Raw genomic sequence first — 10,681 nt, 5'->3', positions numbered from 1 at the left:
CTGAGCCTTCCAAGGCTTGGCCTCTCTGTGAACCATGGTCCTTTGATATTGCCGACAGTGATGCTGTTTGCAAAGGCCAGTGGGAGTGATTTTGTGTTGGGGAACGCTGTCCAGTGCCCTCCTCGTGACTGTAGCTTTGTGTCCCACTCCAGACGGATGGTGCTGTTGACTTCAGTGGAATGGGGAACTGTTTCTTGTTTTGGTCCCCTTAAGAAGGAACCCACCCTGGTGTGGATTTCTGATTTCTAATGTGCTCTCTTCTTTTCTCCGTAGTACAGAATGTGAAGCCGGGGGAGAGACCTGGAATATGAAGCCTGTCTACCGGTGCCTGGACTCTGCATTGTAGTGACTGCATCTTGCAACCTAAGGAGGAAGAAGGGACAAGCTGTTCACTGCTGATAAAAATGGCAGCCAGTGTCTCTCCATTGGACTGTGAAAGGAGACTTCGGACCTTGGTGTCTGTCTGTTGGGCACCCCAGGAAGGCTGCTGCCTGGTTGACACAGCCTTCTCCTATTGAGTGGAGCAAGGGCAGCATGGCTCAGAAAGTGTGGGTCAGCATGCTCTTCCACAACCGCAAAGCCCAGCTCCTGCTGGTCAACTCCCTGACGTTCGGCCTGGAGGTCTGCCTGGCTGCTGGGATCACCTACGTGCCACCGCTCTTGCTGGAAGTGGGTGTGGAGGAGAAGTTCATGACCATGGTTTTGGGTAGGTGGCTTCTTTCTTTCTTCAACTGAGATGCTCACCCCCTCTGTGGGTTCAGAGGGCAGTGGGGAATCGGGGCATGAAGATTTGTATCCCCACGCTCTGATCAGCTGAGACAACCCTATTCCAGGGAGAATGTGCAGCCTATTGGCTTAGAGCTGGGGACTGAGAGCCAGGGCTCCTGGGTTCTATTCCTGGCTTCTGCCTCTGAATTGCCTGTGTGGCTTTGGCATGTCTCTGCCTCAGTTTCCCCTTCTCTAAGACGGGGATACTTCCCTGAGGGGCTGAGGGCTTAATGTTGATGAAGTGCTCTGACATGCATGGTGGAGGGCTTTTCTAGGGTGCGCTTACCAAGTTGCCTAGAAGCCGTAAATGGTGAGGGGGCAGGTGATGGTGGGGGTCTGGTTTCTTGGGCTGAGCTAAGGCCAAGGTTTTCACAAGTGATTATGGATGTCCCACTTGAGAGACCGCTTAAAGGGGCCTGATTGTCAGAGGGCGGGTGCTCAGCACTTTGACAGACAGGCCACCTTAAGGTGCCTCAGATGGGCACCCGCAATCACTAGTCGCTTGTGAAAGCCTTGGCCCTAGCTCTTATTGCTGGGCACAGGGATCGCCTGCAGCACTAGGACGCTGCCCCTAAAGCCACGTCTCTGTCTCCATTCCAGGGATCGGGCCTGTCCTGGGCCTTGTCTTTGTACCGCTGATTGGCTCCGCCAGCGACCACTGGCGCAGCAGCTATGGCCGGCGGCGGCCCTTCATCTGGGTCTTGTGCCTGGGAGTCCTGCTGAGCCTCTTCATCATCCCCCATGCCAGCCGCCTGGCAGGCCTCTTTGCCCTCAATGCTCACCCCCTGGAGATTGCCTTCCTCATCCTGGGCATTGGCTTGCTGGACTTCTGCGGCCAGGTCTGCTTCACTCCCCTAGAGGCCTTGCTCTCGGACCTCTTCCAGGAGCCTGACAACTGCCGGCAGGCTTTCTCCATGTACGCCTTCATGATCAGCCTGGGTGGCTGCGTCGGCTATCTGCTTCCAGCCATCGACTGGGCCGGTAGCTTCCTGGCCCCTTACCTGGGGGGGCAGGAGAAGTGCCTCTTCAGCCTCCTCACCATCATCTTCCTGGGCTGCGTCCTGGCCACCCTCTTTGTGACGGAGGAAGCAGTGGGGCAGGTGGACGCTCTGGCAGGCCCCGCGCTGAAGGACTCTTCCCCCAAGCCCTCGTCCCCCAGCTGCTGCTCGTGCCAGGTATCCAAGAGCCTCTTGCGAGCCAGGCATGTGGTCCAGGCCTTGAGGAACCTCTGCGCGTTGGTCCCACGGCTGCATGGCCTCTGCTGCCGCATCCCCAAGGTGATCCGGCGGCTCTTTGTGGCCGAGCTGTGCAGCTGGATGGCCCTCATGACTTTCATGCTGTTCTACACGGACTTTGTTGGCGAAGGGCTGTACCAGGGTGTTCCCAGGGCCGAGCCGGGAACAGAAGCCAGACGTCACTATGAAGAAGGTAATGAATGAGCCAACTGCCTTCAAGGCTGCAGAGGCAGAATTTGCTTCCATATGCAGGGGAGTCGTAACACTGAGGTGGGGTCAGGATGGACTCTACCTTTAGGGTTCATCTCTCCCTACCCACTGGGTCAGAGCTCAGGTGCGAAGCCCAAGCCTCTGCTAGTGCCACAACATCCACACAGCTACCTTTAGCACACTAGCTTGAGTTCTGCCAACATAAGTCTGTCTAGCCAGGCTGGGAGGCACTCTCCCAGTTGCAATGTAAACAGGTCTGAGTTGGGTATCCTCTCTAGCTGAGATGGGAGCAGGGAGGTAGGTATATTAATATCTATGTCTGGCAGCACTTGGTGCTCTATTTGGGCCACATGTGGCTTTGCTGCATAGGCTGGGATGAGAATCTGCCAGGACCAGAACCACTTGCCTGAACCTACCAGTTTTTTAATGACTATTGTTAGTAGTTCATCCCAAAATCTGAAAGGTGGGTAAATGGAACTTTCACCATTTTACAGATGGGAAAATAGAGGCACAGGTAGGTGATGAGCAGAACCAAAAGCCAACTTCTCTCTACGTGGTGTTGCAAACCCCAAACCCACCCCTAGTTTTTACCAGTCTCCAGCACCTGGCAACAGTGTGAAGAACTGAGGCCTTGGCTACACTGGCGGTGTACAGCGCTGCAACTTGCTGCACTCAGGGGTGTGAAAAAACACACCCCTGAGCACAGCGAGTACAGCGCTGTAAAGCGCCAGTGTAATCAGAGCCTGCAGCGCTGCAAGCTATTCCCCTCGGAGAGGTGGAGTACATACAGTGCTGCGAGAGCTCTCTCGCAGCGCTGGCGGCTCGACTACACTCATGCTTCACAGCGCTGCCGCAGCAGCGCTGTGAAGTCCCGAGTGTAGCCAAGGCCTCAGTTAGTTTCCTTGACATAAAATCTTATGCTCCAAGGGATGTAAGCTGATCATCTTGGGGGTGGAGGGGCAGGAAGGAATTCTCCCCCTCCCACTCGTCAGGCAACATTACACAGCTGCTTGGCTACATTACGGGGTGACTTTCTCTTCCTCTGAAACATAAAATATGAGACTAGAGCCTGATGCGATGGAGCACAGGTCTGGTGCCTGAATTCTTAAGAGATACTGTGATCCAGCAGCCAGCACGCTCAACTGGCCGTTTGTGGCTTTACCACTGATCCACTGTCACCTCAGACAAGTCACCGCACCATTCTGTGCCTCAGTTTCCCCCTCTATACAATGGAGCTCATGATGCCTGCCCACCTCTTGTAAATCACTTAGAGACTGGTGGTGCAAAGTCCTGGGAGTGTTAAGTAGCAGTGAGATGAGCCAAGCTGCGATAATGATGTTCAGACCCCTGTCTCCAGACTGACTCGCTCATTCCTACACTGCTCTCTTCCTGGGTTCCCTTCCATGTGCATGTTCTCTGGAAGCCCTGGAGCCCTCTGGCTCAGGTCCACAGCCTCTCATTTTCTGGTCCTCCCAGATCGAGGCACATATGTCACCGTCCTCTTTCTCCTGCATGCGTCAGTTATGTACCTTGGTCTCTAGATTTCCTTATTTCTGCCTTGTACGTTTCCTCCTTTGTTAGGCTGTAATCATTCATATTAATGTCTCCGTTAGCTCAAGAATCAGCTTAATTGTTGTTTAACAGTTCTGCTATGGTAGGCCCAGAGGCTTCTACCAGGTAGGGCCATTGTGCTAGGCACTGTACAAACATCCTGTTGGCGACAGTCCCTGCTCCAAAAAGTTAATGGTCTAATTACCTGTAATCCAACGTGCCTCTCCGAAGGGGAAGGGCAGGATGGCTGCCGGATGCTTCAGAGCAGCTTGTGGATATCTCTCTGTGTGCCAAACTCTAATTTCCCACCAACTTAAAACCACTCTTTATTCCCTTTTGTTTTGTTGCTGCTTTGGTGTCGGATAGCGCTTCCTGGTTAGCAAGCAGGCAAGAGATGGATTCTGGGGAGAGAGTCGGGGGAAGGTGAGGGAGTGACTTTCTAAGGCACAGCTGCCAATGCCCTTTGTGCCTCTGAAATGTTCCCCTCGGTTCTTCCCCTGCATGTGGGTGGTGTTTTCACCAGCACTGTCTGGGGGGTCCTTTGTGTGTAATCTCGGTAGAGAATCAAAGGAGTGAATGGACTATGGAGACTGGCAGGGTGGGGAATCTCGCGTTACTGCTGCCCATCCTGTACCTGTGCTCCGAGCAAGGATGGACTCTGGTCTCCAGAGCTTGTGTTGAAATGTGCTGACCTCTATGGAGTAGTGCAGAAAGACCCTGCTTGGGCCCTACAGAGTCCCCATAGTTGCTTGGCTTTTGGAAAGCTGAACAGGGGTAGCCTGCCCACCACCCCCTTCCCCACCAGTGTGTCTGTTGTTTTCAGGCGTCCGCATGGGCAGCCTGGGCCTGTTCCTCCAATGCGTCATCTCCATCTTCTTCTCGACAATCATGGACCGGCTGGTGAAGCAGTTTGGGACCCGGGCGGTCTACCTGGCCAGCGTGGCATTCTTCCCCCTGGCTCCTTTCGTCATATGCTTCTCCCAGAGCGTCCTCATCGTTACTGTCTCGGCCGCCCTGACAGGCTTCACCTTCTCGGCGCTCCAGATCCTGCCGTACACGCTGGCGTCGCTGTATCACCATGACAAGCAGGTGGGGGCCACTTCTGGGGGGTGATGGGGGACGACGTGCAACGTGGTGGCGATCACAACATGGGGGTGCAGCTCAGCTTGGCCTGTGGCTGGAAAGAAACACACACACCCAAAGGGTGTCACATGTGCCTCACAACACAAATGGGGCCTCTCACCTGAACCCTCTTGATCTTGGGGGTCTGAATAAAAACACAATCTGGATCTAACTCAATGCTGGTTTTGGGGGGCGAGGGAGGGGGATCCAATTCCCTAGCCCCTCCCCACTTGCCACAACCAGAACATGGATATGCATATTGCTTTGAATGAGGATTGCATATTTCTAAAGGCAGCGCCTCATCTCCTCCACATTCTGAATGCTTGGCTGGAAATCAGTCCAGGGTCCCAAGAGGCGCCCGTGCTTTTTGCACCCAATCACCTTTGCAGCATCACCAACCCCAACTCAGAAATCACGAGTCAGGTCCCCAAACCTCCCATGAGATAGTAAGTAATAAATTACAAATGTTGGGTTCTCTGTTTGCCTTCTGGTTGTTGAGCCTTTAGGGTTCATGCTTAGGGTGACCAGACAGCAAATGTGAAAAATCGGGACGGGGGTGGGGGGGTAATAGGAGCCTATATAAGAAAAAGACCCAAAAATCGGGACATCTGGTCACCCTATTCACGCTGTCAAGCTTTTGTCCCTAACCACCAGGGCGTCTGAAATGAAAACTGAGAGCTGGGACTTAAAGAAAACACCAAATGTTTAGCCATGATACAATCACAATAGTTGGCGATGCAGCTGTTGTTCCACAGCACTGGGAGCCCCTCACACACTGTAAACGCACCAGTGACTTGTGGCATGAGAGCACCTTTCGTCCCCATGGCAGGCAACTTGCTGTGACGTTAAAGAACTAGGAGCTTTTACTGCAGACATCCAGGTGCTCGCATAGAACTAACACTTCCAGGCAGCCCATCCCAGTATGCACTAGGATGCCTGTCAAACTAGGGATGCATTTGGAGGGCCTGTTCCACTTTGGTTTCTTCCAAAGTCCTGGTCTTGGGATCTACTCCAGCCAGCAAAAAAGTAAACCCACCAAGGCATTTTCCTGTTAAGCAGGGATTAGTGAGGGGAGGGGTCCAACTGTTTCCTCAAAGGGCTGATGGGGAAACCCCATCCATGACCAAGAGATGGACGCTAGCCTTCACAAAGCCTCCTCTATGACTAGCTTTGAGGTCCCGCCTTCCTGCTTCCGTTGTCTTCCTAACAGGTTACAATGGAACCCCAGAGAAGATAAGTCCCTAAAAACCCTTCTGCAGAAATGTATCCATCTTCTAGGATCCACTTCCTTTTTGTTTTTCTTTTTTACTGTTTTAATTCTTTTTCTTTGTTGCCTTTTGTCGTTCCTTTTTTCCTGCTTTCTGTTTTCCTCTCTTTTTCTCCCTCTCCTCCTGAAGTGAGTCAATGAAAGGGTGCCGCATAACGGCTGCCCCTCCAGCGTTGTGTGGAACCTTAGTGCAAGCCTGCAAGACTAACCCCATCTGACGCTGCTCACATGGACCGTGTAAGTTGGTCTCTTTTCGTGCATGCCCTCGATTCTGCCTGTACTAGTGAGACCAAAGAGGCCTTGTCTAGAGTGGGATAAAAGGTGTTCTAATTAATGCATTTGAATGTCTATCATAGATGAGGCACAATGCATTCAACACATGCTAAGCTAGTTGAGTTAAAACCTAGGATCTCTTCAACTCAACTAACTTGAGTTGCAACAGGGCTCAGATTTTTTGACCAACTTCTCTTCTGTGCTGGGTTTTGCGCCACTTAAATTCTGGATCCCTCTAACCTTAGTGTGCTAGGTGTAAACGGAGAGTTTCGTGAAGCTCTGGCCATTGCAGGTGGGATTCGGGTGGCTTGACTTAGATTCATAAGACCAGTGAAGTGACAAACTTTATTACAAAACACTGTCTTGGGAAAATTCATGGCTAGTCAGAGTCCATGTAAAGCTGTTTGACTCTCAACAAAAGGTTCTTGGGGACCAAAAATCTCATCTGGCTTCATTTCTTTGCTTGAATCGGAAACTGGCGCATTGCAGAGCTGTAGCCATGGCTTCAGGGAACATTAATGGAAAATAGCTAGTGATACTATACCACAGCAGAGTCTGGGTGTGTCAGGTGAGATACTAGCTGCTGCCGATTGCTGTGGTGTGGCTTAGGCACAGAATGCAGCAGAGATGCCTGCACACCCTGGAGTATGCTTGTGTAATTCTCCAATGGCCCCCGCCTTTCCCTCGTGAGTGGAAAGCTGATATTGTTGGTACTTTGGGCAGTGCAGCTCCGACCCTTGCACTCCTGGTATAAAATTCTCTTCTCTCAACCAGTCAGTCTTCTTTCTCCTGGCTGGTTTTATCCCATCACATGGAGAACGGATTAATATATCCTTGGCTAGCTACAGTGCATAGGATGTGTCTGAGCACAGATGTCTTGACATTTCAAGGCAGGAGTTTTGCGGCAGTTTCGCTTGCTGCACATAAATATTGATTATTTGTATTACAGTAGCCCATAGAGGTGCCAGCTGAGATCAGGGCCCCAAGGTGCTAGGTGCTGTACATACATTCAGCAAGAGACAGTCCCTGCCTCAAAGAGCCTACAGTCTAAATAGACAGGCAGACAAAGGGTTGGAGGAAAGGCAGGATTATTCTCCCCATTTTACAGATAGCAATGTGAGGCACAGAGAGGATTAAATGGCTTGCCCAGGATCATCCAGAGTGTCTGTGGCAGGGCTGGGAACGGAGCCCTGGTCCCCCGAGTCCCAGTGCAGTACCTTAACCTAGCTGGGTGTCATTGTAAAATTCTTGGTAGCAGTGGAAGGCACTTGGCTGGAAGAGGCTGCTTGGGTTACCCAGAGCAATGGCCCCTTTGCAGTGATACTCCCTGCCTCACTAAGAGCTTAACTAACCAGCTGTGGAATGTCCCTAGCACTAGAGCCTTGGCAGATTGTCTTGAGAGGCCGCTCTGCCGCCCAGTTGCATAGGGAACCTCTGCAGCCTTAGATTGTACGGAGCAATGTCCCAGTTCACACTGGATAGTGTCACAGAAGTTACCCAAGGCCTGGTCTATCCTACAGAGTAAGGTTGACGTCAGGCAGCTTACATGGACCTAACTCTGTCAGCATGCACACTACAGCGCTGCTCTTGCTGATGTAAATCACCCACTACACCGACCTAAGCGCTACACCTCTCGCGGAGGTGGAGTTATTAGGTCCAATGTAGTGAAGGCGATCCAGTGTCTGTGTAGATACTACGTTACTTACGCAGTGCTGACTGCTGCCCCCACCACAGCACTGTCAGCCCGAGCTGGGTGCTGGGCTCACAGCTGGAGTCCCCCCTCCCTACCCCCAGGGTTGACAGCTGGAGCATGGCAGGTGCTCAATTTCACAGCAGGGAGCCTACTAGCAGTGAAATTGACATTCTTGTCAGTTTCACAGCTGCTACGATTTCACATTTTGTTTCCGGCTCTGGCAGTCAGCCCCGCAGCGGGGGGACTCCATTTCAGTCGGCACATCCGCTCCTGGTGAGGACATGCAGAAGGAGGGCAGTATGGACACCAGCAGCCGATCTAATTGCTGCGGTGGCTGTAGGTCCATGTGACTTAAGTTGACCTAATTTCGTAGTGTAGACAAGACCTATGATGGAAAGTTAATTCAGACTAAGGTAGAGTGTGAATTTGAAATGCAATAGCTAGTCCTGAATAACTGCATGTGTAGACAAGCCATAAGGGCCATTGCTTGAAAATTTGAGCCCTTGAGTTATGCAGCTACTCACCTCTTATTTGCAGCGATACACCTTTGAACGCACAATTGCCTCTTTGCCTACCTGTGCTCCGGTCTTGAGACTATCCCTTCGACACTCTGCTTTTGAAAAATAATCGTGCCAAATCCACCGTCCAACACGTGCCCTTCAGTCCATGTGAGCTGTGCCCATGCTTCCAAAGCAAGGGTTGGTTGTGAGCAACTCACGTGTCCTGCAGCAGGAGGGCATTGAGTCCCTTAGATCAGCTGCTTCGGCGGTACTGCTCTTTGCCTTTTAACAAACTGCACCCACCCCAGACGATTCCGGTAGCCTTGGGTGATGGTATCACTACCTCATTAGACCAAGTTCATCCCTGGCCTGGCTGCAGTGGCATGAGGGTGGGGAGGGCTTTGGCCCGTTCTCCGTAGGTAATGGAGCACTTTCTATTTAGAGGGATTCAGGGGGAGGTATTTGGGGCTGGATTCTCCTCTCACACTAGTGTGTGCTGGGAGTTGGGCCATTGAAGTTCATGGAGCTGTGCTTTGAGAGAGAAGAGAATTGGGCCCGTTATGGGTTTGCACCGCCTGTTTCTCTGAGAGTCCAGCGATCAGACGACTCTCAAAGCTCCAAGCGAAACTGCCCCAAACGGCAGAGCCTTGTTTGGCTTTGGGTTGAAATGCTCCCCAGCGTTGGTGATGCATGAAGCAAACACACAAAGGTACCACTTGGAGCCAAGTTACCGCAGCAGGTCAGGATCACCTTGAATCTGAAGCCTAACAAAGTAGTTCCTGGCAATCCTACCCGCGCTGCTGGAAACCATCGAACTCACCCCAGACTTGCTGCAAATGTCCCCAGCCTTTAGCCAAACCCGGCCTGAGGATTTTCACGGGACTGGAACAATTTGAAGCCAGGGGAAGTTTTGCCAGGCCTGGGGGTGTATCGCTCCAGCTCTGCACTGCTCTAGCTAATGGCACTGCTCTCCTGGCCCACTCTCTGGCTCTTTAGGGCTTCACCACCCCCTGCAGTTTCTCACCTTCCCTCTCTCTTTATTTTGTCTCTCAGGTATTTTTGCATAAGTACAAAAGCAAAGAAAAGGAAGATGCTGCTCAGCTGGACAAGAAATCAGGCTTCCCCAAAGGCCCCCTCTCCAGCCAGAAGCTGACCTACCAGAACGGCCATGCTGGGGGCCTCTTCTCCTCCTCTCCTCCAGCTGCCAGCTCGGCCCTGTGCGTCGGCTCCCCCTGCGAGGTCTCGCTCATGATGAGAGTGGGAGACTCAGACCCTGCAGCGCCCGGTCGAGGGATCTGCCTGGACCTGGCTATTTTAGACAGCGCTTTCCTCCTTTCTCAGGTGGTCCCGTCCCTCGTCATGGGGTCGATCGTCCAGTTTACACAGTCGGTGACTGCCTACATGGTGTTCGCCACTGGCCTCGGGTTGGTGGCTATTTACTTTGCAACCAAAGTCGTCTTTGATAAAAGCGATATGGCCAAGTATTCGGTGTAAAACGGAGTACATGTGCACGTGGCACGCCGCCAACTTGTTTGTACACGTGCATTGACGCTATATAATACGGCAGGCTGCACGTTGTGCACACCTCCTTTCTGTCTCTCATGCTGTTTCTGTGGGGCATGTGGCTGGGGAGAGGCTGTTGGGCTAAGTGCGGGTGTATTAGGAAGGACACCATGCTGTTCTATCTCCCACCATCAGAGCTTGCCCCGTGGTGCTTTTGTCTAAGAGCAGTGTTGCACAGAGGGCATCAATGAGGTGACAGGAGAAGAGTTTCCCTTCAATCACAGGGTTACATTTCTGTGCAATTCCGCAGTTGCATCCCGGAGGGAGAGTGCTCCTCCTCTCATTCCTGGAGAGACGAGCTTAAATCCTGCCTTGCTCTGGCAGGCTTCACTTTGCTTCGAAAGTGTAGATTCCCTCTCTGACTGGTGGCTGCGGTGGACTGGAATATTTGGGGGACAGGCGGGAGGGTGCTGCATTGACAGAGCTGGGGGGGAGACATCCAGGGTTGGAATGGGGTATTGCAGTTCAGGACGCGGGTGCATTGGCAGAGCTGTATGGA

At 52.4% G+C, this 10,681-nt stretch overlaps 1 protein-coding gene across 1 annotated transcript; it reads left to right on the top strand.

Moving 5' to 3' along the window:
* Positions 1 to 534: 534 nt before the first annotated feature.
* On the top strand, positions 535 to 10,113 carry SLC45A3 (solute carrier family 45 member 3). Its single transcript, XM_065404412.1, has 4 exons — positions 535 to 706; positions 1,369 to 2,196; positions 4,588 to 4,853; positions 9,673 to 10,113. Exons 1-4 carry the CDS (start codon positions 535 to 537, stop codon positions 10,111 to 10,113), a joined length of 1,707 nt encoding a protein of 568 aa, XP_065260484.1.
* The last annotated feature ends 568 nt before the right edge of the window (positions 10,114 to 10,681 follow it).

Source organism: Emys orbicularis, chromosome 4 (assembly GCF_028017835.1).
Source record: "Emys orbicularis isolate rEmyOrb1 chromosome 4, rEmyOrb1.hap1, whole genome shotgun sequence".
NCBI classification, from domain to species: Eukaryota; Metazoa; Chordata; order Testudines; family Emydidae; genus Emys; species Emys orbicularis.
The sequence above is the reverse complement of the archived record's forward strand: the minus strand, read 5'-3'. Positions and strand labels throughout refer to the sequence as shown.

Coding starts and splice junctions, on each gene's coding strand:
- SLC45A3 (XM_065404412.1), top strand. CDS start 535: ATGGCTCAGAAAGTGTGGGTCAGCATGCTCTTCCACAACCGCAAAGCC. Junction 707..1,368: donor GTTCATGACCATGGTTTTGG/GTAGGTGGCTTC, acceptor TCTCCATTCCAG/GGATCGGGCCTGTCCTGGGC. Junction 2,197..4,587: donor CAGACGTCACTATGAAGAAG/GTAATGAATGAG, acceptor TGTTGTTTTCAG/GCGTCCGCATGGGCAGCCTG.